The 26,857-nt window shown below is 41.5% G+C and overlaps 1 protein-coding gene across 2 annotated transcripts in view; it reads right to left on the bottom strand.

The window, feature by feature from the left end:
- LOC122558362 (uncharacterized) overlaps positions 1–26,857 on the bottom strand; it is a 49,169-nt gene that overhangs the window by 7,078 nt on the left and 15,234 nt on the right. Inside the window, exons 5-9 of one of the 2 annotated variants that reach the window (XM_087995853.1) lie at positions 23,827–23,950; positions 17,392–17,470; positions 15,710–15,792; positions 12,956–12,994; positions 9,735–9,827 (exon numbers count right to left, since the gene is read on the bottom strand). In XM_087995853.1, the coding sequence (XP_087851979.1) occupies positions 9,735–9,827; positions 12,956–12,994; positions 15,710–15,792; positions 17,392–17,470; positions 23,827–23,950 (418 nt within the window). Of the gene's footprint in view, positions 1–9,734; positions 9,828–12,955; positions 12,995–15,709; positions 15,793–17,391; positions 17,471–23,826; positions 23,951–26,857 lie in introns of those variants that run through there. The other variant, XR_015759944.1, reaches the window with a different exon arrangement.

Below are 26,857 nucleotides of genomic sequence, written 5' to 3'. Positions count from 1 at the left end.
TTTAACACTTTTCTAATGTTATCAGGAGATCTGCAACCTTTGATAAACTCCGTGTGATCCTATTTTATAATGAATGGCAGAACTCTCTCCAGTCTTAATGCCAACATTTTTGAGAGGATTTTAAAGTCCACATTCAATAAGGATATAGGTCTGTACGAAGTACACTCATCCAGGGTGTTTCCTTTCTTAAGAATGAGAGAGATATTTGCTTCTTTCAAGGTGGGCGGGAGGCTACCTTGACTATATGAATAGTTATACATATCTATAAGTGGTCCGGCCAATTCGTCTATAAATTCTTCATAGAACTCAGCCTGGAAGCCGTCTGGTCCGGGCGCTTTACCAATCTGGAGCTGCCTCACTGCCTCCTGGACTTCCTGAATGTCTGGGGGGGTGGCATTCAAAAGCGACACCTGCTCCGAGGTTAAGCCCGAGAGGGCCAGATTTTTAAAAATAGACTCCATCTTCCTCAATCTATCCTCACAGCCCTCTGACTTATACAGTTCGAAGTAGAACTTTCTAAAAGCTGCATTGATCTTTTTAGGATCACAAGTCAGGGTACCAGCACTCACTCTCTCTAATAGACATAATGGATTGGGCAGCCTTTTTCTTTCTGGCAAGGTATGCCAGATACCTGCCCAGCTTATTGCCGTGCTCAAATAATCTCTGCTTCGCAAACAGTATCTCTTTCTTTGCTGTTTGAGTAAGTGCGGTATTCAAAGTAGCCCTGAGGGCTGTAATCCGCTGTAGTTTAGTAATGGATGGCTTATCAACATACACTGACTCAGCTGCCTTCGGCCGAGCCTCAAGCAGATGCTGTTGTTCTCCCTTTTGCCTTTTCCGGGTCGCAGAATATGAGATAACCAAGCCGCGCGCATATGCCTTAGCAGTCTCCCACATCATCGATGGGTTGCTGGCCATATTTAAATTCATACCCCAGAAAATTTTAAATTCCTGCAAGAAATATCTATGAACTTACTATCCTTCAATAGGAAAGGGTCCATACGCCAATGTCGGGAACTCATTTTGTCATCACTAGTCTTGACCTTCATATACACTGCTGTGTGGTCGGAAGTAGATATATTCCCAATTTTACAAGACAATATTGAATTCAGGAAGGTCGAGGGGACAAAAAACATATTGATTCTGGTATGACACTTGTATGGGTTAGAGTAAAAAGTAAAATCTCTACCCTCAGGGAGAAGCCATCTCCACACATCTGCCAGTCTCAACTCCTTATTCAGATCAGCCAACTGCCTAGGTCTCTGAGATATCCCCACAGAGCTCCTAGGTATTCTATCCACCTCGGGATTGATAATACAATTAAAACCTCCCCCTATAATTATATGACACACCCGAGAGCTATCAACTTGGAGAGCGCGCCTGTTACAAATTTAAAAGGATGTGCCGGGGGGGGGGGGGGGGGCAATGTACATTCAAAATCCCGTACTCCTCTCCATCTATTAGCGCTTTAAGTAATATATACTGTCTGGACTCATCTTTTATCTGGCTTAACATTTGAAAGGGAAGATTCTTCCGGATAAGAATGACCCCTACGTTTTGAGCTAAAAGATGAAAAGAACACCTGACAAAATCCTCCCTGCTGTAGCTTCGAATGCTCCTTATCAAGTAGATGTGTCTCCTGTAAAAGGGCTACATCAACCCTCTTTTTTAAGACTTGACAATATCTTTTTCCTTTTAATTGGCGAGTGGCTCCCCTTGATATTCCAAGTGCACCATTTAAACGAATGACTAGCCATGATGTTTCAAGAAAGTCCAAGACCCCCCAGGAGGAAGAACCCCACTCAAGAAGCATTGAGTAGAGACCATAAACAATTCACATGAATTTAAAAATACAACCTTTATAACAACTAAATCGAAACAACTAAGAACTACACTGAAAAAAAACATAAGATATAACACAAGAGTTGGAAGTGAGCAACCAACCCACCCTCTCCATATTATTACCTAGGAACTCTTAACAAGGCAACAACATAAAATAGAATATATAAAATTACAATCCCAACAAATATTAAGGAAAAAAAGACCCAGAAACATCTCTCAACAATCGGATAATCCAAGCGTATTAAGATAAGAGTTAAAATAGAGAACAAACCTCTCCAGGGAAGCATGGAAAAGAGGAGGATAAAAACAAAAGGGGGTAAAATAAAGTCATTGTCCATGTAGTTCAAGTCCATCAGTACATTTGAGAGCATCCAAACATTCTTTTACTTTTTCCAGTGATCTGAAGTTATGCACAGACCCTCCATGACTGAAGCGCAGTGTTGCCGGGTATCGCATGGAATATTGAATATTTAAATCCCTCACACGCTTGTTTACCTCATCAAATGCCTTCCTCTTGCGTACCACAACCGGAGAAAAGTCCTGGAACAGCATTATTTTGGATCCCTTGTATACCATGGCTTGGGGATCCCTTCCTCAAAACTCTGGAAGCCTCCAGCAATATTTGTTTTTCCCTCTTGTTCTAGATTCGCACTAGGACTGGGCGGAGGCATTGGTCCGACCCGGGCCTGCGTACAGCAACCCAGTAGGCCTACTCAACCCGCACTCGGCCTAATTCGAACTCCAGCTTCAGTAGTTGTGGGAACCATTGCTCCAAAAACTCAACAAACTGGCCTTCCTTCTCCGGTTTGGGAAGGCCCAGCAACAGAATATTTTTCTGACGACCTCGACTCCCACCTGGACTGGGTCTCTTCAATCGACGCGTTGATCTTCTCTCGGAGCTTTACAAACTCCGAGATCTGGCTCGCCTCTGCAGATAAGTCTCCTGGGGTCCATCTGCCACTTCTTGGGCCATTGGTCCATTTGATCAAGATCCTGTTGTAATCTGAGGTAACCTTCTTCACTGTCCACTACACCTCCAATTTTGGTGTCCTCTGCAAACTTACTAACTATACCTCTTATGCTCACATCCAAATCATTTATATAAATGACGAAAAGTAATGACCCAGCACCAATCCTTGTGGTACTCTACTGGTCACAGGCCTCCAGTCTGAAAAACAACCTTCCACCTCCACCCTCTGTCTCCCACCTTGGAACCAGTTCTGTATCCAAATGGCTAGTTCTCGGTGTATTCCATGAGATCTAACTTTGCTAAGCAGTCTTCCATGGGGAACCTTGTTGAATGCCTAACTGAAGTCCATACGGATCACGTCTACCGCTCTGCCCTCATCAATCCTCTTTGTTACTTCACCAAAAAACTCAAGTTTGTGAGGCACATGATTTCCCACGCACAAAGCCATGTTGACCATCCCTAATCAGTCTTTGCTTTTCCAAATATATGTGCATCCTATCCTTCAGGATTCTCTCCCACCACCGACGTCAGGCTCACCAGTCTATACTTCTCTGGCTTGTCCTTACCACCCTTCTTAAACGGTCAGTCAACCTCCAGTCATCTGGCACCTCACCTGTGACTATCAATAGTACAAATATCTCAGCAAGGGGCCCTGGAATTACTTCCTTAGCTTTCTGCAAAATTCTAGGGTACACCTGATCACGTCCTGGGGATTTATCGACTTTTATGTGTTTCAAGACATCCAGCACTTCCTCCTCTGTAATATGGACATTTTTCAAGATGTCACCATCTCTTTCCCTACATTCTATACCTTCCATGTCCTTTTCCACAGTAAACACCGATGCAAAATACTCGTTTAGTATCTCCCCCATCTACTGTAGCTTCACACAAAGGTTGCCTTGCTGATTTTTTTAGGGGCCCTATTCTCTCCCTACTTACCCTTCTGTCCTTAATGTATTTGTTAAAACCCTTTGAATTCTCCTTAACTCTATTTGCCGAAGCTATCTCTTGTCCCCTGTTTGCCATCCTGATTTCCCTATTAAGTATACCCCTACTGCCTTTATACTCATCTAAGGACTCAATCAAACTATCTTGTCTATAACTGACATATGCTTCCTTCTTTTTCTTAACCAAACCCTCAATTTCTCTAGTCATCCAGCATTTCCTACATCTACCAGCCTTTCCTTTCACCCTAACAGGAATTACTGCCTCTGGATTCTTGTTATCTCATTTCTGAAGGCTTCCCATTTTCCTGTGAACATCTGCCCTCAATCTGCTTTTGAAAGTTCTTGCCTAATACTGTCAAAATTAGCCTTCCTCCAATTTAGATCTGGTCTATCCTTTTCCATCACTATTTTAAATCTAATAGAATTATGGTTGCTGGCCCCAAAGTGCCCCCCCACTGACACCTCAGTCCCCTGCCCTGTCTTATTTCCCAAGAGTAGGTCAAGTTTTGCACCTTTTCTCGTAGGCACATCACATATTGAATCAGAAAATTTTCTTGTACACACTTAACAAGTTCCTCTCCATCTAAATCCTTAACACTATGGCAGTCCCAGTCTATGTTTGGAAAGTTAAAATCCCTGACCATAACTACCCTATTACTCTTACAGATAACTGAGATTTCCTTACAAATCTGTTTCTCAATTTCCCTCTGACTATTAGGGGGTCTATAATACAAGCCCAATAAGGTGACCATTCCTTTCTTATTTATCAGTTCAACCCAAATAACTTCCCTGGATGTATTTCTGAGAATATCCTCCCTCAGTACAGCTGTATTGCTATCCCTTACAAAAATGCCACTCCCCCTCCTCTCTTGCCTCCCTTTCTGTCCTTCCTGTAGCAATTTATATCCTGGAATATTATGCTGCCAGTCCTGTCCATCCCTAAGCCACATTTCTGTAACTGCTATGATAGCCAGTCCTATGTTTCTAACCATGCCCTGAGTTCATCTGTCTTCCCTGTTAGGCCTCTTGCTTTGAAATAAATGCAGTTTAATTTATTTAGTCCTACCTTGTTCTCTGCTTTGCCCCTGCCTGCCCTGACTGTTTGACTTGCTTCTTTTCTCAACTGTACCAGTCTCAGATTGATCTCTTTCCTCACTATCTCTCTGGGTCCCACTGCCACAACACCACCCCCACTCCACCCCCCCCACCCCCACCTTTCTAGTTTAAATCCTCCTGAGTATCTCTAGCAAATCTCCCTGCCAGTATATTAGTCCTCTTCCAATTCAGGTGCAATCTGTCCTTCTTGTACAGGTCACGTCTACCCCAGAAGAGATTCCAATGATCTAAAATGTGAACACTTCATCCATACACCAGTTCCTCAGCTATGCATTCATCTGCTCTATCCTCCAATTCCTACCCTCACTAGCTCGTAGCACCGGGAGTAATCTAGATATTACTACTCTTGAGGATCTCCTTTTTTAAATTCCTGCATAATTCTCTATATTCTCCCTTCAGAATATCATTTGTTCCCTTCCTATGTCATTGGTTCCAATGTGGACAATGACTTCCTGCTGGTCCCTCTCCCCCTTGAGAACATTCTGCACCCTCTCTGAGACATCCTTGTTCCTGGCACCAGGGAGGCAACACACCATTCTGATTTTTCGCTGCTAGCCACAGAAACATCTGTCTGTGCCTCAGACTAGACAGTCCCCAAACACTATTGATCTCTTGGAACCTGACATATCCCTCATTGCATTAGAGCCAGTCTTGGTACCAGAAACTTGGCTGTTCGTGCTACATTCCTCTGAGAATGCATCACCCCCTACATTTTCCAGAACAGCATACTTGTTTGAAGTGGGGATAGCCACAGAGGACTCCTGCACTACCTGCCTACCTCTCTTCCCTTTCCTGGAGTTAACCTATCTATGTAACTGTATCTGCAACGTTTCTTCTTTTCTATAACTGCCATCCATCACATCCCCCTACTCTTGTAAATTCCTCATTGCCTCTAACTGTTTCTCCAACCGATCCATTCGCAACCAACAGCATTTATTGTATATATAATCCTCAGTAAAATGTCAACTCTCCCTAAACTCCCACATCCAACAAGAAGAGGATATCACTCTACTAAAGGGCATTTTTGCTTCTGCCAATCCACAGACATTTTGAGACAAGCACAGAAAAGAAGCAGTGTGAACTAGAAACAGCTGGTGGGCGGCACGGTGGCACAGTGGTTAGCACTGCTGCCTCACAGCGCCAGAGACCCGGGTTCAATTCCCGCCTCAGGCGACTGACTGTTTGGAGTTTGCACATTCTCCCCGTGTCTGCGTGGGTTTCCTCCGGGTGCTCCGGTTTCCTCCCACAGTCCAAAGATGTGCAGGTCAGGTGAATTGGCCATGCTAAATTGTCCGTAGTGTTAGATAAGGGGTAAATGTAGGATGGTTTGCGCGTCGGTGGGTCGGTGTGGACTTGTTGGGCCGAAGGGCCTGTTTCCACACTGTAAAGTAATCTAATCTAATCAGTTTACAGTGAGAATCTGTAGATGCACTCTTAGTTAGAGTTTGGCTGAGAAACAAAGTTATCAGAAATGCATGAATGAAGTTAAAAATCCATGCGGGCAAGGGGAAGAACTTCAAATCAACAAGCAAAACACAGGCCAAGGAGGCTCCAAGTTAAAAAAAAATGACTTTCAATACACAATGAGCACTGCTGCCAGCTAGCATGCGACATGGCTACAGTAAGTAGTAGTACACAGAAGTAATTTATATCAAAGTCACAGTAGACACGAATGTCGCAAAGCAGAATTAAAACAACAGAATGGACAACTTAAAGCAGAGTCGAACAAAAGAAAATAGTTTAAAGACTTTTGAAGTGATGCTAAAAATGAAAGGTTACTTAGAAAATCTTAGTTTGATTAGAGATAGTTAACATGGTTTGTGAAGGGGAGTTCAACCCTCAAAAACCTTACTGAATTCTTTGAGAATGTGGCAAACACAGTGGGTGTGGTGTATTTGATTCTAGTAAGGCATTAGATGAGGTTCCGTTTGGTAAGCTTATTCAGAAAGTAAGGAGGCATGGGATACAGGGAAATCCAGCTGTCTGAATACAGAATTGGCTGGCCCAAAGTAGGTAGAGGGTGGTGGGAGATGGAAAGTATTTAGCCTGGAGCTCGGTGACCAATAGTATTCCACAGGGATCGGTTCTGGGACCTCTTGCTCTTTGTGATCTTTATAAATTACTTGGATAAGGTGGGTTATCAAGCTTGCCAATAACACCAAGATTGGTGGTGTTGTGGATTCTGTGGAGGGCTGTTGTAGGTTGCAATTGGACATTGACAGGATGCAGAACTACATGGATAAGTGGCAGATGGAGTTCAACCCAGAAAAATGTGAAGTGATTCACTTTAGAAGGTTGAATTTGAATGCCGAATACAGGGTTAAAGACAGGATTCTTGGCAATGTGGAGGAACTAAGGAATCTTGGGGTCCATGGCCATAGATCCCTCAAAGTTGCCACCCAATTTGATACAATTGTTAAACAGGTGTATGGTGTGTTGGCTTTCATTTGCAGGGGCATTGAGTTTACGAGCCAGGAGGTTATGCTGCAACTTCACAGAGCCCTGGTTAGACCATACTTGGAATATTGTGTTCAGTTCTGGTCATCTCATTATTAAAATGATGTGAAAACTTTAGAGAGGGTGCAGAAGAGATTTACCAGGATGCTGCCTGGACCAAAGAAGGATGAGAGGTGACTTGATAGAGGTGTACAAGATAATGAGAGGCATAGGTAGAGTGAATAGCTAGAGACTTTTTCTCAGAGCAGAAATGTCATGAGGGGGCATAATTTTAAGGTAATTGGAGGAAGGTTTAAGGGAGATGTCAGAGGTCGGTTCTTTACAAAGAGAAGGGTGGGTGTATTGAATGTACTTCCAGCAGTGGTAGTAGAGTCAGATACATTAGGGGCATTTAAGTGACTCTTGGATCGGTACATAGAAGATAGTACAAATAAGGTTATGTAGGTTAGTCCGATCTTAGAGTAGGATAAAAGGCCGGCAGAACATCGAGGGCCAAAGGGCCTATACTGTGCTGTACCATTCTTTGTTCTATTCATAATGTAAATCATGGTACTGGAGACCAAAATTTCTTAAGGCTGCAGACACAAAGCAATGTTTAGAAAAGTCACTGAAAAGCATGAAAATTGTCTATTTAGCCATGAAAGGCAGAAAATTGTTCATTTCATTAGAAAGAAAACAAGAAGCCTCCACTCATCTGCAGAAGGCAGGAAGCCTCAATTTTGCCTTCAGACAGGAACAAAACCTCTACGGGGCATCTAACGGAGTATATAAGATGCTAAAAGGGATTGACAACATAGACATTATAGAAGGTATTTTGTCCTGTAGGGCAATCTAGAATGAGAGGTCATAGTTTTAGAATAAGGGGTAGCAGATTTAAAGCAGATACGAGGAAAAGTTACTTCTCTCAAACAGTCGTAAATCTGTGGAATTCAATACCCCAGAATGTGGTGAATGCTGGGACAGTGAGTAAGTTTGAGGAGGAGGTAGACAGATTTTTAATTAGTAACTGGTTGAAGGGTTATGGTATGCGGGCAGGAGAGTGGAGTGGAGGCTGAAGTGAGATCAGCTATGATCCTATTGAATGGAATTAGAGGAAATGGAACAGGAACTAGGAAGAGGTGTGGGTTGTAGGGAAGGGGAAAGCAGCAGAAGCAGTTGAATGGAATAGTCCTAAATTTCGTGATACTAAAGTCCACACATTTTGACATGTGTTGTTGGAAGTGAAGGTGTCAGGAAAGGAAAGAGGGTTTCATAGAGTCTGTTAATCATTGAAAATGTAGAGCCAGAAATAGCCTACTTACTCTCTGAAGCCTGTTCCACCAGTCAAATCAAAGCTGATCAGTCTTTCAATTCCAACTGCACACATTTTGATCCATTTTCTTTGATACCATACCAAACAAAAACTTAAGGATCAATGCGTTTAGTAAAGGTTATCTTTGCTCACTGGGATAATGCTGGAATTGGGGGCTAGTTTTGGTAGAATTCTCAATGAAATTGATGTAGCCTAGTTCTGGTGATGGATAGCTAAATGAATTGAATGACAGCTATACTCAAACCTCTGCTCCTTAGATCTCAGAGAGCAAAGGTAGGGGCAATATTATGCAAATAAAAATGTCAGAACTGGGGCGAATAAACATATTCCCAGAAATGGACATGAGGGAATAATTGAGTAAACTAATAACTGTTACAGGTATAGAAGTGAACAAAGAAAATGTAAATGTAAATAGAGAGAAACATGGGAGTGGGGATTAAGTTGTGGGAGTAGGGAGAGTGAAGGTACCTTCAACATGTCCAGGCAGGCATCTCACAGGTCACTTGCAATTCCATTCCTTTTCACCCTGGTGGCCAATGGCAAAGAGAAGATGGGATTCCAAGTTGCACTGGAAATATGAGGGAGAAGAAATGTTCGGAAATGCTAGACAAATGGTAAAAATAGGGGACAATCCCATGAAGAGTGACACTGTAGGAATTGAATGGTATTGTCATGATTAAAAAGATAAAGCTATGTCCAAAATATTTTTGTGGATCACAGGGACTTCGTTCAAATGTCGCCAGACATTATGGAGGGGTATACTGAGATGGGAAATGACTACTGTTTTTATTTTGGCTGGGACTATGCTGAAGAAACGCTCTGAATTTTTGGGCCATTGCTTTTCCATCATTTTTGTTTTTGGTTTCAAGTGTTATATCTATTCTACTTTCCGTCAGTATGAATGCATGAACATGTTTATGTAGAAAATAATCCCTTCCTGAAATCAGTTAATAAAATACAGTATAATAATTTAGATCTTGGCTTCATGGTGTTGCAAGAGGATGTATAATACAGTAATATTTTGCAACTTGAAGATTGAGTCCTATTCAAAACAAACTACTTAGTTGCTTAATAAAGAATACTATATTACCTTTGCTCTGTTCGTTTAGCTCCAGATGGAATGTTGACTCGCCTATCAGAATGGAATTTTCCCATTTTGTGTGATGCAGATAATTTCCTGTTCCTCAAGAGAAATTATTTTAAAATGTCACCAATTTGAAATTTTAAAGGTAGTATTGAATTAATATTCTAGTACTAATTTAGAAAAATATGATTGTCACAATAGCTTACATTGCAACATGGTGGTTTATGAACAAATATTCCTCAAATTCTAATGATAAGTACACTCGTGCATTTGTAAGTATGTAACAACAAATACAAGTTTGGAACTAAATTCCCAAGGTCTTAATAGTAACTAAAAAGATTTCTTTGGTTGTGTAAGTAAATCTGTGGTACTTAGTTTCAGTATCAAGTATAAGCAATCAAACTACGGGAGAAAATCTGCTACCCTCTCCACTCACAGCATGGGCCACAAATAACATAAGGAACCATGTCTACCTAAGCCACAACAGAAACTACCCAGAGTGCCTCAGCCTTGACCAAACAGGCTAGCTAAGACACTAGGCAGCAAACAGGAGATGACTCAAGCCACTTTCAGACTGAGGAATACACTTCCCAAGACAGCTTGACAATAGACTTCCTAGCCCTCAGTAAGAACAACCGCACCGGAAGCCCTAACGGCAGCCTCACTCCTTACACATATGGGAACTCTGCAAAGGGTGCTCAGACCGAAAGACACCAACCCGCTTGCGGACTAACCTCATTGGAAACCCATTGATGCCAGGATGAGAGACATTAGCACTTACTCTCACACAGGATCGGAGTCTCCTGACTCAATCATGGACTGATTGCTGCTCTCAGACGGCTGATTATCCTCCCATTGATTGTGTTTTACTCTTGATTGTTCTGTAATTCACACCACATTACTGTATCACTATAAAAACTGGCTGTGCCACTGCTCGAGGAAGAGAACCCTTGGTCTACCTGTACAGAATGTCAGTTCTCTGTCAGCCTCGTCAATTTCTATTCCAGCAATATCACTTGTAATAATCAGTTTGTCAATTTCACTCAAATCATGCTTGTGTGATCTCTGTTCAATTGGGTAAGTTCTCCGACACAAACAAAAGACACTGCCTCCTGCCATATTAATAGTGTTGCAGTTTGTTAGCATTGCATTAATTAAGAAGGTTGATACAAAAATAATGAAAAATACAGGCCCAAAGACAATAACCAGTCATTCCTTCTGCTTAAATATACTGCAATCTATACAATTCAAAGCCATGCAGATTAGGTTTGTTAGAGCATAAACATTCAATCTATTACATTTTTGATTTGCTCAAATATAACTTTTATAACCACAGTAATTTGGTAACATGCAGACAGATAAGAAAAATATCAATTAAAAAAAAACAAGTACCCAGATCAACCAACTGAATCACAGTTCAATTTTCTTCAAAACTACACCTGGTGATATCAGTTAGAGAGACAGCAAGATTAGAGGCATGTCCAAGGAACAAAAAGAAACAGCATTTACTCTTCAGCATGCAATAGCAAAGATGCACCCAGTGTACAGTTAAGGCTTTTTCAGCTGCATTTCTTCATTTCTATAGCACTGGAGTGGCTGGTCTCTGGGAAAATTTGGATAATCTGATATAAAGTGAGTGTTTTGGGTCACACATTAGCACATACTACATAGTGTTATAGACCAGGCTAAACTGCTCAAAATATTTCAAGAAGGTAGCCCAGACCTTAACTTTGCTGGTTGTTTTAAGCAGGTGTAACACGGATATTCCAGGAGAAATGCCACTGGTCAAACGACTTAACAGAATTTATTTACAAGATGACTGAATGAAATATAAACAACAGAAAACCAAACACTGAATAACCTCTCTGAAAACCCAACAGATCATCCCAATTTAATGATGCTGTTCCAAATACTTGCAACAATCCCCATAAACAGCCATGGCACAAAATGTAAAATCAAAAACAGGATCTTACAGGAGAAAAGTCAGAGAGAGAGAGAGTGCCAGCCTGGACCTGCTTCTTTGGGTTCAGCAGCTTTTTCCACATTACTGCTAAAAGCCAAACCAAACCAGAGAAACGCCAAGCTGGGAAAACTGATCACTCCCCTTTCATTGTACAAATGTATTTTTAAACTTGAAAGCATTCTGCCTGAGGCAGTATCTATTAACTATTATCAAACTGGCCCTAAAGCCTGTCAACCCAAACTTTTTGGAGTCTGTGTCATTTATGACCTCTGAAAAAATGCCAAGGATAGTATAACTTTGTTAAAGGAGCAGCTTTGTCACAATAACGAATAAGTCAATGTGTTTTTCAGGACATGGAGACATAGAGAAGTAGGTCATTAAGCTCCTTTAATCTACCGGTTATAGCTTATTCTATGGACTGGTTTTTGGTTACAAACCACACCTGCTCCACCCACCAAACCCCACATTCACTCCTCCTTCATCTCCCCAGTAATGAGGGGTAGGTAAAATGCTGTAAGCAACATGCCCCCTGCCCACCAGCCCTGCCACTGTTTTACACACACTAGGGAAGGTAGCAGGTGGCCTCTGCCTGCCTGCCTACCTACCTGTCAGCCAACTGAGGCCCTTTATGAGGCCAGTTCTTGAGCAGCAAGCTCCATTCACACCACTCCCTCCTTTTCTCCCTTGTCAGGGCCTGCCCCAGCTATTACTCAACTCCCTACTCCCTCACCTACTTTGAATCTAGATGCACTGACAGACATTGCTGGTGGATGGATGTAGCACCAACAGTGATCATGACTTATATTGGTGCTGCAGGGGAGGTGATGGCCCAGTGGTATTATTGCTGGACTGTTAATCCAGAGGACCCGATTTCAAATACGGTTACAGCAGCTGGTGGAATTTGAATTCAATAAAAATCTCGAATTGTTGGAAAAACCCTTCTGGTTCACTAATGTCCTTTAGGATAAGAAACTGCTATCTTTACCTGGTTTGGCCTACATGTGATTCCAGTCCCACAGCAATGTGTTTGCCCTCTGGGGAATTAGTATGGGCAATAAATGCTGGCCTAGCCAGTGATGCCCTGATCTCTTTAATTAATAATTTTTTAAAAAATTGATTGCTGAGAAGTATAAGTTTTGTCCCAAGGTGGCTAACATAACATCTTTCTGACTTAGACATGGGAGTACTTAACATTTAGTTAATCTTAAACACAAATATGCTTCGAAAAATCATTTGTTTAATGTAATAACATTCTTTTCCTTACCAGTTTTCCAGTTGCTTAGTCAGAAGGTCAGGTGACATGCTGTTGCATAGAAGAGAGAAGTCAATTCATACTGAATTGCAATGACTCGGTAAAACAGAACAGACCACACAACAATAAAGCTCAATTTGTCAATCCTGAAATTTATATTCCACATGAACCTCCTCCCATCTCATTTCATCTATCCCCATCATCATCATCATCATCATCTTCTATTCTCCCTCATATTAATCTGAATATAGGAAACTTTAGCAATTGTTTCATGTGTAAAATATATTTGTGTAACATACAAGGGAAGAATGTTCACAGTCTCAAATCTCAGTGTGGATGCTCATTAATATTCCTGTTCATTGAAAGGATGGAGAAGCAGGGAGGTCCTTGAAATAAAGGAACAACGTAGGGATTTGGGCATACCTTTATAAAGATACATAAATGGAGTCAAAATTATTGACTTGAACTGACTTGCATTAAATAAAAACTGAAAGAACTGTGCATGCTTAAATCAGAAACAAAAACAGAAGTTGCTGGAAAAGCCAGCATATCTGGCAGCATCTGTGAAAATAAATTAAAGTTAGCATTTTGATTCTGGTGACCATTCCTCACAGGAAGGTTCTGAGAGTCACTGGACCCAAAACGTTAACTTTGATTTCTTTTCACAGATGCTGCTAGACGTGATGAGATTTTCCAGCAACTTCAGTTTTTGTTCCTGATTTGTACTAATGCTGGGTCAACCTACATATTCACAAACCTCCAAACTCAAAAGTAAATTGCACAGGAATTAAAATTTGGATTTTCCACTAATTTATTAAAATAATGATCTCATGAGCTTCAAGAGCTTTAGGCTATAATTAAAATATAGCTCATTGCATATAAATACTTCATCAATCTTAGTTGTAATGGTGTTTTTATGCTCAGATTCAGCTTGAATTAGTATCATACCAACTATTAAATCATACATGAATAACCAGTGTATTTGGTGGGGCCTGCAACTCAATAGTTCTTATACAAATCAGTGATGGAACTAATGAAGAACTCCGTGCTATTGCCGCAATCCTGTAGCAAACTGCTGTATTCTGCACAATACAGATCCTCAACCAGAATGTAAAATACTTTTTTGAGGTTCATGAAATAAGCACTTATTCATCATAATATTACATATGGCAGTGAATTAGAAACACTTGACAAAACTGCCTTGACAGAGTGATACAGATCAGATTGGATGGTGAGAAATAATCAAATACAAAGCAAAAAGGAGGACTGCAATGCTGAAGGTCAAAAAACTTGATTGAATAAAGAAAGTAGAGTAGATTTAGATAATGGACAGAATGATTTGAAAATTGTTAATTATTGGGAGCTGGATGGACCACAGTAAAACCAGAAGCCAGGGAAGTGTGGGGAGGAAGATATAAAAGAACTGGAGACTGAAGGGAGGGGAAAGACAGAATCACAGAATTATTAGTGTGTAAAAGGTGACCATTCAGCCCACCATGTCTACACCAGCTCTGTAGCATTTTCAATTAGTGCAATCTCCTACCTTTACCCTACTAACCCTGCAATTATTTTAATTTGAATAATCACCTAATGCCCTCTTGAATGCCTCAATTGAACCTGCCTTCACCACACTCCAGGCATCCGCCTTTATTTTCTCAAAAGGTTTTTCTCACCTCACACGTGCTTCTTTTGTAAAATACTTTAAATCTGTGCCCTCTGCTTATTGATCCATTAAGAATGGAAACAATTTCTCCCAATTCACTCTGTTCAGACACCTCATTATTTTGAAAACTTCCATCAAATTTACTTTAGCTTCTCCTCTACGAGGAAAACGCTCCCAACCTCTCCAATACTTCTTCATAACGGAAGTGTCTCATCCTTGGAATCATTCCTATAAATGTCTCCAATGCATTCACATCTTTCCTAACCATGTGCTGCCCAGACTACACACGGTGCTCCAGCTGAGGTCTAATCTGTGCCTTCTATAAGTTGTATTCTATTCCCCTATTAATGAAACCTAGCTTTATTAATAGCTGTCTCTATCTGACCTGCCACGTTTAATTACTTACGCACATATACAGAGGTCCCTCTGTTCTTACACACCCTTTAGAATAGTACCTTTCATTTTATAATGTTGCTCTGTTCTTTGTACCAAAATACATCACCTCACACTTCCCTGCGCAGTAATTCATCTACCATGTATTTCTCCCCACCAATGTGTCAATGTCTTTTGAAGTTCCACATTGCTCCATCCCCCTCACAGCTAACATTTCTCCCTTGTTTTGTGTCATCTGCAATCTTAGAAATTGCCCCCTTAACACCAACATCTAAATCATATATGGAAAAGCAAAGGTTCTATTACTGACCCCTGGGGAGCTCAAACATTCTTCCAACACAGGGAATATTCAGTAACCAGGACTCTGTTTCCTATTCCTCAGCCAAAATACTATTCAGATTTTACCACATCTATAACCTATAACCTTCTTGACAGGTCTGTTATGTGAACACCTGTTGGAAATCCATGTACACCACATCACAATCTTGCTCTCATCGATGCACTGTTACATCTCCAAAAAATTCCATTAAGTTAGTTAGACATGATTTTCACCTAATATCAACACTGAGCATTCTAAATCAATCCATATATTTCCACATGACTATTAATTCTACCCTGAGTAATTGTTTCTAAAAGTTTCCTCAGCATTGAATAAAATCTGATTGGTCTGATGAGGGCTTATGATTCTTTACTTAAAATTCTTTACTTACTTGTCCATCTTGAAGGAGATGTGTGGTTCAACAACTCCACTGGCAGTAATTCTACTCTTGAACTCATACTGGACCACTGAAGGCTGTGAAAGACAGAATGAAATAAAGTGACATCTGCTAACTCCAGTATGCCATGTTTATAAATGTTTCATCTTCTGGTCATGGTAATAAGAGGTCTGTTTATCTCTGAATTAATTTTGTGCACATTTTAACAGTAACCTTTTACTTACAGACTAACAGTATGTACAGTCATGGATCTGCACAAACTCATACTGCCTCCCCAGTGAGATCTCTCCTCAGTTCTCTCTCAGCTGATGTTAGATCATATCCACACCATGGCCCCTAGGGCTCATTCTGTTCGATCATTATTCAATTAATGCTCCATTTAATGTCTTGCATAAAAGAAAGTGGCGGGGGGGGGGCGGAGGGTTCATAGTGAATGGAGTTATTACAGGCAAAATACTGCAAATGCTAGAAATCTCAAACATGGAACCCTGCAGAAATCTTGCAAATCTGCAGCATCGCTGGAGAGAGAAAAAGTTAACATTTTGAGTCTAATACAACTCCTCTTCAAATCATAGTTATATCACAAATCAACAAATCAACAGGTATTTCTGGAATTAAAAATGTAGCCTTCAAGAGATGCCTATCCAGAATAAACATTCTTAAATATCTATTAATGCTGCTCAATCAGATTAGGATTTTGCTCCTGTTTTGTGTTGAACTTAAATACTTAAAAGGAAGCTTTTAGAATCACTAATTTGAAAGATTATGGGTACAAATGTGTGTACCCCTCATACAATATATAGTTTAGGACTCAACCAAAAGATAGCAAAAATACAAAAAGTACTGAGTTCAAGCTAAAATCATATATCTCATTAGAGCATCTAAGTTCTAACACCAAGTAATTAGTTTAGGTTAAAATTGTAAATAATAATTTTACTTTAATTTTTCCTTTCCAGGAATATTCAGGCTTGGAGATGGAAAAGTTCAATTTGCAAGATGATTAAGTTGTGAATAAGCATCATATCAACTTAAATTTTATTCTTATTCTGGCTCAGATAGACTTAGAGCTTGCTATCTGACCCTAACCTTGTAAGAGAAAGGCAATGGCAAATTCCAGGCAAATGGCTCAGGATGAGAGGAGAGCAGGTATGATTAAATAATCAGGTTGTCTACAAGAGCAGTGAGTATGCAAAAATTCAATTTAATTGCTTGTGGATTTTTAACGCAGAGAATTGCAAAGATCTGTGTGTTGGAACAAGTTGACGCCAGGAGAGAAATTATGGTAAACAGGGACATAGAAGTGAGAACTCCAATGAAGGGATATCCAGTGTCTCACCAGGCAGATTAAGATTAGAATCCACATTGTACCACATTGACTAAGCAAATGTGCAAAAAGATGGATTACCAACTTGTTCATTCTTTGACTGTTGAATGCTCTACGTATGCAAAGGAAATTTTTGTCAAGAGACTTATAAACATAATTTACCTTTGATCATCTGCACAATGCTTGTACAAGAAACCATAGGTTAGGTTACAGCTTCTTGTTGGGTCTCATAACTCTAAAGAGTTGTATTCTTGCTTGTAGAATGTTATCTGAAATGCTTAATGTTCCGCTCGTAATTTCAATTTGGTCGCTTTATTTTCTGTGTTAATTATAAACAAATTCATAAATTTACCTCAGCTAAGGCACAGTTTAATTCACTTTTGTCCAGGTATGGTGACAATGCTCCCCATTTCTCTTTTATCTTGGAAGGTCTGCAGCAAACAGAAGAACGGAATATAGATTATTTGAGCCATATGTATGCACATCGAGATTTTGTGCAATTACTCGGTACTGTGCGCCAGAATGACCTCATCGCTGTAATGCCTAGCAATGGTGTATTAAAGAATTACAGATATATGTCACATTCTCCACTTGTCTAAAGTGGAGAAAAGAAAACGCTGAATTTTCGCAGCTCCTGAATGAAATGGCAATAGATGGTCAATTGGATAAATACGGCAAGATCGAAAAAATTAGATTCTTAAAGTTAAGAACAAATAAAGCCAGATTCTGAAACCAAGTTTTGATAGAATGTCACTAGCAAGCAGCAAGACACCTATTTACATGTCTTTAATAGTTAATCTTGCCTCATTTATATGCAGTTTCCTATTCATCCAAGCAGCAGAGAGAAACTAGAATGCACCAATTTCTGGCAAGACCAGCTTACTGTTTGCTCCTCTAGGCCTCCGTCTTGGAAAGCAGTCTCAATCATCCAACTCATGAATAGGACCAGAGCAGGTCTTAGCTTCCTCTCTTAAGGCTCACTCATTTAGCATTTAATTGGATACTCACTGCATCTCTGCTATGTCTTACCTTATTGTGCTTTGCCAACTTTATTCAAGAAGGGAAATAGGGATAATCCAGGAAACTATAAACTGGTGAGTCTTACATCTGTTGGGAAGCTACTGGAGATCATTTTTAGGGATAGCATTATATGCGTTTGTAAAAGCATGGCTTAATTAGGGACAGTCAGCATGGCTTTGTGCAGGGCAGGTCACATCTTATTAATTGTTAATCTTTTGAGCAGGTAATGAAGGTGATCAATGAGGGTAGAGCAGTGGATATTCTCTACATGGATTTTAGTAAGGCTTTCAACAAGGTCGCTCAACGAGACGAATAAGATGCACAGGATCCACGGTGACTTGGCAACATGCATTCAAAATTGGCTTTCCCATAGAAAGTAGAGGGTGGTGATGGAAGGTTGGTTTTCAGACTGGCGGTCAGTGACTAATGATCCATACTGGGACCTCTGCTGTTTGTGATACATATATAAATGACTTGAATGAAAATGTAGATGGGTGGGTCAGCAAGTTTGCAGATGATACAAAGATCAGTGGAGTTTAAGTTGTGCAGAATGTTGTCAAAGGATACAGCAGGATATAGATCAGTTGTAGATATGGTTGGAGAAATGGCAGTTGGAGTTTAATCCATGTAAATGTGAGGTGCTGCACTTCGGGAAATCAAATATGAAGTATACAGTTAATGGCAGGACCCTGAACAGCATTGATATAAAGAGAGATCTCAGGGTTCAAATCAAGAATTCCTCAAAAGGGGCCATGTAAGTAGATAGGATAGTGAAGAAGGCATTTGACATTCATGCCTTTATTGGTCAGAGCACTGAGTACAAGAATCAAGATGTCATGATGCAGCTTTATAAGACTTTGGATAGACCACACTGAGAGTGAGGCGATCAATTCTGGTCGCCACATTACAGGAAGGATGTGGAGTGTTTGAACAGGGTGCAGAAGAGGTTTACCAGGATGCTGCCTGGATTAGAGGGTATGAACTATAACGAGAGGTGAGAAAAATTCAGATTGTTTTCTCTGCAGTGGCGGAGGCTGAGGGGAGACTTGATAAAAGTCTATAAAATTATGAGATGCATAGATAGGGTTAACGGTCAGAATCTTTTTCCTCTGACTTGAAATGTCTAAAACGAGGTGGTATGCATTTAAGGTGAGTGAGGGAAAGTCCAAAGAGATTTGTGGGGCAAGTTTTTTACACAGAAAGTCATAGAAGTGTGGAACGCGCTGCAAGGGGTGGTGGTGGAAGCAGATATGGTAGGGGCACTTAATAGACTTTTAGATAAGCAAATGAATATGCAAGGAATGGAGGAATATGGACCAACGGCAGGCAGAAGGGATTATTTTAATTTGGTATCATGTTCGGCACACCATCATGGGTTGAAGGGTTTGTTCCTGTCCTATACAGTTCTATATTCTATGTTAATTCATTCAGAACTTAAAGGCTCCACTGTACCTCTGTATGCCTTGCCATTTAGTGTAGACACAAAGCCATACATCTTGTCATGGTTATTGGCAGTGATCAAAGCACCGGACATGTTGGGGATGGCACCACATTACCTCAATGTCACATATACAACATGCAGCAGCAGCTTACTCAGTAATCACACTGCATGTGCTTCAACCAAATGGCCATGTCTCAAAGTTTAAGAAAACCAGTCCTCAGTCAAGTAAGAGGGGACTTCAGTCAATCAGACAGTGTTTCCAGAATCAATCAAGGACAGCACCAGATCTCAGTCCAGGGGCATGAACATGGTTAGTTGGTCACATGGGGCTGGCAGGGTTCTGCACAGAGATCAATCGGTGTCCCAGTCACTCATCAGTCGGAGCTGCCCATGCAAATCAGTCCTGGGGCTGTGCTATTGAAAATCAAGGTGGGGTAATTAGGAGCTACCACTTAGGTAGGGAACCTGGAGAAGTCAACTGTGGAGATTGGAGGCAACAAACCGTCTACAAACAGGACAATATTGTAAATGGCAACAACTCAACATACAGTGGTGAGGGATAATAGTGCATTAAAAGGACATGGAGTACCGCAAGAAGGGGATAGAGGTGAATCACTGACGGCTACACCTACTCTGGCTTTGATTGGGAGGGGTTGGAAGATTAGTGCAACACAACTACAAGGAGGTCAAACAGTTAATCAATTTCATCTCCTTTCCTAGACCTCTCCAACTCCATCCACAAGGGCCGACTCAACACTGACATTTTTTACAAACCCACAGACTTCCGCAGCTACCTGGATTACACCTCCTCGTATCCTACCTCCTGCAAAACTGTTATCCCGTATTCCCAATTCCTCCGCCTCTGCCGCATCTGCTCCAAGGAGGACCAGTTCCACCACAGAACACACCAGATGGCCTCCTTCTTTAAAGACTGAACTTTCCGCTCCCACGTGGTTGAAGATGCCCTCCAACGCATCTCATATACGTCCCGCACCTCTGCCCTCGAACCTCACCCCTCCAACTGCAACAAGGACAGAACTCCCTGATCCTCACCTTTCACCCCACCAACCTCCGCATAAATCGCATCATTCGCCGTCATTTCCACCACCTACACTTCAGATATATTTCCCTCCTCACCCCATCCGCTTTCCACAAAGACTGTTCCCTCCGCGACTACTTGGTCAGGTCCACACCCCTAACAAGCCACCATCCCCTCCTGTCACCTACCCCTGCCACCGCAGGAATTGCAAAACCTGCACCATACCTCCCCCCCCCCCCTTACCTCCATCCAAGGCCCCAAAGGAGCTTTCCACATCATTCAAAGTTTCACCTGCACTTCCACACATCATTTATTGTAGCTGTTGCTCCCAATGCGGTCTCCTCTACACTGGGGAGACTGGACGCCTTCTCACAGAGCGCTTTAGAGAACATCGCCGGGACACCCGCACCAATCAGCTCCACCGCCCCGTGACCAAACATATCAACACCCCCTCCCACTCTGTCAAGAACATGCAGGTCCTGGGCTGCCTCCATTGCCACTCCCTCACCACCCAACACCTGGAGGAAGAATGTCTTATCTTCCGCCTTGGGATCCTTCAACCCCAGGGCATCAATGTGGACTTCACCAGTTTCCTCATTTCCCTTTCCCCAGTTCCAACCTTACAGCTTGGCACCACCCTCATGACCTTTCCCACCTGTTGCACTCTCAGCTACCTTTTCCCCAGCCCCCCCATTTATCTCTCCACCTCCGAAGCTCCCAGCCTCATTCCTGTTGAAGGGCTCCAGCCCGAAACATCGATTTCCCTGCTCTTCGAATGCTGCCTGACCTGCTGTGCCTTTCTAGCAACACACTCTCAACTCTGATCTCCAGTATCTGCAGACTACACTGTCTCCACAATAGTTTGTATGGCCTTAGGGCTGGTGCTCAAGAGGTACTTTTGAAAGATGAAGATATAAATTAAAGAGGTGAGCAGGAACATTTGGAGTACTGATGTAGTTAACAGGAAATGTAAGGAACCAAAGAACATGGAGGCTTGAGGTAGAGGGGAATGGTGGGGCAGTCCTTGATAACCAGGCTGAGCAGTGACTCACTGTGCTGAATGCAACCTGTATTAGCTTCCATTCTCACCTGAACAGCAAATGTACAGTGGAAATAAAGAATGGCCATCTCCACACTTTCAATGGGTGGAGTATGTGCTTTTTTTCTCTGTCAGGGAAAGCGAGTTTTACTTGTGCATAATGTCAGATTCTTCAAGGGATGTGTTGACTGCTCTTATGACTACAAACGTGTTGTGTTTCCAATATTTCCTACGCAGGTTCACTGGAACCTTGCCAACAGATCCAACCATCTCCAGGTCATTATTGCTGTGGTTCACTGTGGCACCAGCAAGCCCAGAACCAACAGCAACACTCAGTGGCTGAGGAGCAGCCTGCACATGAAGAGGTCATACCCGAAATGGGATATGGAACAGTGTTAGAAGGCCAATAGTCTATTGCCCTTGATACCATTTCCCACAGCAAGGCACATTGCTGCCACAGTTTAATATGCCCTATGACACTGTCACAGAACTATGCCATCTGCTGGAGCGAGTTCTGCAACTTGATGGGTTAGGTGGCCATTCCATCCTGGTGGTAGTCAAGGTGATAACTGTGTCTTGGCTGCTTCCAAGAACCCACTGGGGACCTGCTGGGCTTTCTCAAATCTTCACAAATCTCTACAGGGAGTATGTTTTGCTAACATAACTAGCTTACCCCAAATGCAGGGTTCCAAAATTATGCACTATTCGCATTGATAACACTATTATAATGCTGACATCATCAACAGGAAAGGCTTCCATTTCATCAATGTACAAGTTATCTGTGATCCCTATCTTATCAGTCTGCACCAGGTAACCAGGGAGTTGCCAAGATGCCTGTATCCTTGAGAACTCCCAGGTTCCTACTTGTTTCAAGGGGCTGATGCTTTACAAGGATGGATACCGTGAGACAATAACTATCCTCAGTGACCATTGCTGATAATTGCATTAGCTGAAAATGTGTTGCTGGAAAAGCGCAGCAGGTCAGGCAGCATGCAAGAAGCAGGAGAATCGACATTTCGGGCATGAGCCTGAAGAAGGGCTCATGCCCGAAACGTCGATTCTCCTGCTCCTTGGATGCTGCCTGACCTGCTGCGCTTTTCCAGCACCACATTTTCAGCTTTGATCTCCAACATCTGCAGTCCTCACTTTCTCCCTGATGATTCCATTACACCATCCCTTGACTGAAAGGCTGAGTGTCGACATGATTCATCCATTAGGATCCTGGAGCCCTTCTAAAGATGAGGTTCCAATTCTTGGATCAGTCTTGTGGGTGAGGGGCCTTGCAGTACCATCTGGACAGAGAGTGCCATGTAATTTTAGCTTGCTGTACTCTGCACAGCAGGCAGAGAGGGGATATGATAGACACTGGAGAACTGGAAGAGCAGCAGCAGGAACCAAGGAAGTTCATCGCAAACAGCATTTTCTACTTATGCTATACATTAGTATGCCAATGGGTAGCAAGAGCATAATTTTCAGGGCCTGGCCTCCTTTAAATTTGGAGGAAAGCTGCAGGTATGCCAATGAAACTCATAATGCTCTGCCTCATAAATCTTACTCATCTACCAGATGCATGCAGCTAGACCCTTGAAATGGAGGTTGGGTGAGACAATAAATGTTTCAGTCACCTAATGTCGATTCACCATAAAAATCACAGCAGGCTGATCATCAGGGTTAATAGGCAGTAAAGCTACATTTTTACCCCTTACTGTTCCATTAATACAGATTCCTCAAATGAAAATTTCTCCTCCAGTTACTGCATTAAATGTTAACTTTTCACACATTCAGAAAAAAATTAGTGATTTACCTTTCAAGCTACATGACTTGAGATAAGTAAATATAGTTTAAAAATGTTAGAATATAGGTTGAAACACAATCTGAAATATTACTTAAGCAAAGTATTCCTTTCTCACCTCTCTGCTTGAATTTATAGCTCATTAAAGAAGTTAGCTTGATGCAAGACAATGGTGTCCTTGACCTAATGGAGTGAATATTTATCATTTATGAGCCTAGGTACTGAAAGCTGATATGACAGGCAGTTGGTCTCAAATACTTCATCTTGGAAGAACTTACAATGTTGTTACTAGGAAGTTGTAAGAGTACACTAACCAACTCATATTCCAGGAATTAATCCATGATACATGAAGACTTCAACTTAAGTGACTGACAGAAAATAAATTTTAAAAACTCACTGAAAAGATAAGTTACTTAAATCTTCTAAATCAAGTTAAAATTAATTTACAGCTTCCACCTTCTGTGGTGTTTTGAAGGCTTTTCAATTGAAACCTTCTTTTTCTCAGCTTTTGGCTTTGTGTAACTCTCACTTTTTTCTGTGGTTGCAATCACAGAAGGAGAACTCTCCGATTTGTCAGGTTCTGCAAAGTAAATGCATAAATTCATTGAATAATATAGAACCATTAAGAATAAGAGTAAGTCTCTAAATCACTTTGCCTTTCAATTAAATTATAGTCGATCTGAGTCTTTTCTCATGTTCCTTACTCAAATAAACATTTATTAAATGTTTCCCATTCTTGAAATATTTTGGGGAGATTTCAACCACCCTTTCTGTGCAGAAGTGTTTCCTGATTTTGATCTTGAAAGGCCAAGACCTAATTCTAAAATTATGACCCTTTGTTTTTGATTCTTATGGTCTGTACTGACTCATTTAATTCTGACTGGATTAAATTTCCTAAATCCATAAAGCCTAAACCAACATCTGATTGAAATTAGTTGAAGTATTGAGTAGGATCTTTCAGTTCCTAATCATTATAATCAAGTGTACTCACCTCTTCACTTTAGCCTGGGTTGTTCCCCATGATTTATTACTAATAATATCAATTTGCTTTGAATTTAGTAACTGTCAATCCCAAGATAGTATCGAACCCTTAAACTTCAATGAAGGTTTTGCTTCTTGCGTGCTTGAAATAGCATGTCACACATCAATCTATCTTGTCTTAAACTCAGTTTAAATCAGATCAAAAACGCTACGTATCCAAAATAGTGCACATGTTTTTACAGACGTAAAAAATGAATACACTTAAACGACGAATGCTTAAAGAAACAACAGTAACAAAAGTACTTAAAATGTCCAATACAAGGTAAAACTACACTGAAGCAATGTGTAGTGCTCCCACCAAAAACAAACAGAATACATTTGTGAAGCTATTTGAGGAAGGGTTTAGGTGATCTGCCTTGCCATCCAATGACTCAATACCAGTTTCCTTGTAGCAATTCAACATTCAGGGGCAGTAATTAGCTAAGTCCAAGATTAATCCCTCCACAGACCTGCTCCATATTTCAAGTACTTGCTGTTTTATTTCAGATACCCTTTTTGAAAATATCATGTTGGGTTCATCAAGATTTTGGACTCCCAGAAACTAAAATGCTGGGCAAACTCAGCAGGTCTTCACAAAAAGGGACTTGAAACATTAACTCTGATTTCCCTACACAGATGCTGCCAGACCTGCTGAGATTTCCCAGTAATTTCTGTTTTTGTATGTTTCAAGATCCACAGTTCTTCATTTTATTTTAAGGTTTTCGACTACTTTCTTGTTTAAATCCATCACATTATTTTATTCGACAGATTATACACTTGTATAGACAGTTATACCAACCTGAACTATGAAAGCAACCACCCCAACACACACAAAAGAAGTTGCATCAAGACACTATTCAAAAGGGCCACAACACACTGCAGTACACCAGAACAGAAAAAAGAGGAAGAGGAACACCTGTACAAGGTATTCGCCAAAAACGGATACCCGCACAATTTCATCAACAGATGCCTAAGAGAAAGACAACGGAACGAGGACATGCCGCAACCCAAAGGACTAGCCACACCACCATACATCAGGAGCATTTCAGAACTGACAGCCAGACTACTGCGACCACTAGGACTTATAACAGCACACAAACCAACAGCCACCCTCAGACAACAACTCACCAGAACGAAGGACCCGATACCCAGCATGAGCAAAACTAATGTAGTGTACAAAATCCCACGCAAGGACTGCACAAAACACTATATAGGACAAACAGGAAGACAGCTAACGATCCGCATCCATGAACATCAACTAGCCACGAAACACCACGACCAGCTATCCTTAGTAGCCACACACGCAGACGTCAAGCAACATGAATTCGACTGGGACAACACTACCATTATAGGGCAAGACAAACAAAGAACAGCCAGGGAATTCCTAGAAGCATGGCACTCATCCACAAACTCCATCAACAAACACATCGACCTGGACCCAATATACCGGCCACTACAGCGGACAGCTGAAACTGACAACCGGAAGCGGCAGGGACAGGCCACTATAAATGCCGGAGGAAACACCACAGAAGCGCTTCACAGGATGCTCCCAAGCACTGAGGATGTCACCTAGACAGGGGACGAAACGTTTGCAACAGACATTTCCAGCTCGGCGAACAGAACCACAACAACGAGCACCCGAGCTACAAATCTTCACCCAAACTTTGAACAGTTATATCAAGGAAGAGTGGCACAGTGGTTAGCACTGCTGCCTCACAGTTCAAGGCACTTAGGTTCGACTCCAGCCTTGGGTGACTGTCTGTGTCGCATTTTTACATTCTCCCCATCTGCTCGGGTTTCCTCCGGGTACTCTGGTTTTCTCCCACAGTCCAAATATGTGCAGGTTAGGTAGATTGGCCAAGCTAAATTGCCATAGTGTTTAGAATGTGCAGACTGGGTAGGTTAGCCAATGGAAATGCAGGGTTACATGGATAGGGTAGGGGCGAGTCTGGGTAGGATGCTCTTCGGAGGGTTGGTGTGGACTCAATGGACTGAATGGCCTGTTTCCACAATTTAGGGATTCTATACATTCTATACGACTGGTCTTTAACAGGATACCACGCACCACACTCTCAATTCTCAGATGAGTGTGATTATCTAAACAACAGACAGATGGTCAGGGGGACGGGTTGCCTTGTTAGTAAGAAATGAGATAAAATTGATTAGCAATAAATGGTAAGTCAGAAGGCGTAGAATCTGTGTGGGTAAGTTCAGGAACTGCAAACGAAAAAGATGGAAGTTCTTAGCGTGTTTTGAGAAGATTTGTAGCTCAGGTTGAGGTTCTGGATGTAGGTTTATTCGATGAGATGGAAGGTTCATTTCCAGACATTTCATCACCCTACTAGGTAACATCTTCAGTGGGCCTTAGGTGAAGCACTGCTGATAAGTCCTGCTTTCTAGTTATATGATTGGGTTTCTTTGGGTTGGAGATGTCATTTCCTGTGAAGTCACTCTCTGTTCCTTTAGT

This window comes from Chiloscyllium plagiosum, unplaced genomic scaffold (assembly GCF_037043375.1).
Source record: "Chiloscyllium plagiosum isolate Xiang-an unplaced genomic scaffold, Cpla_swu_hap1 HiC_scaffold_17, whole genome shotgun sequence".
Lineage (NCBI taxonomy): Eukaryota > Metazoa > Chordata > Chondrichthyes > Orectolobiformes > Hemiscylliidae > Chiloscyllium > Chiloscyllium plagiosum.
The sequence above is the reverse complement of the archived record's forward strand: the minus strand, read 5'-3'. Positions and strand labels throughout refer to the sequence as shown.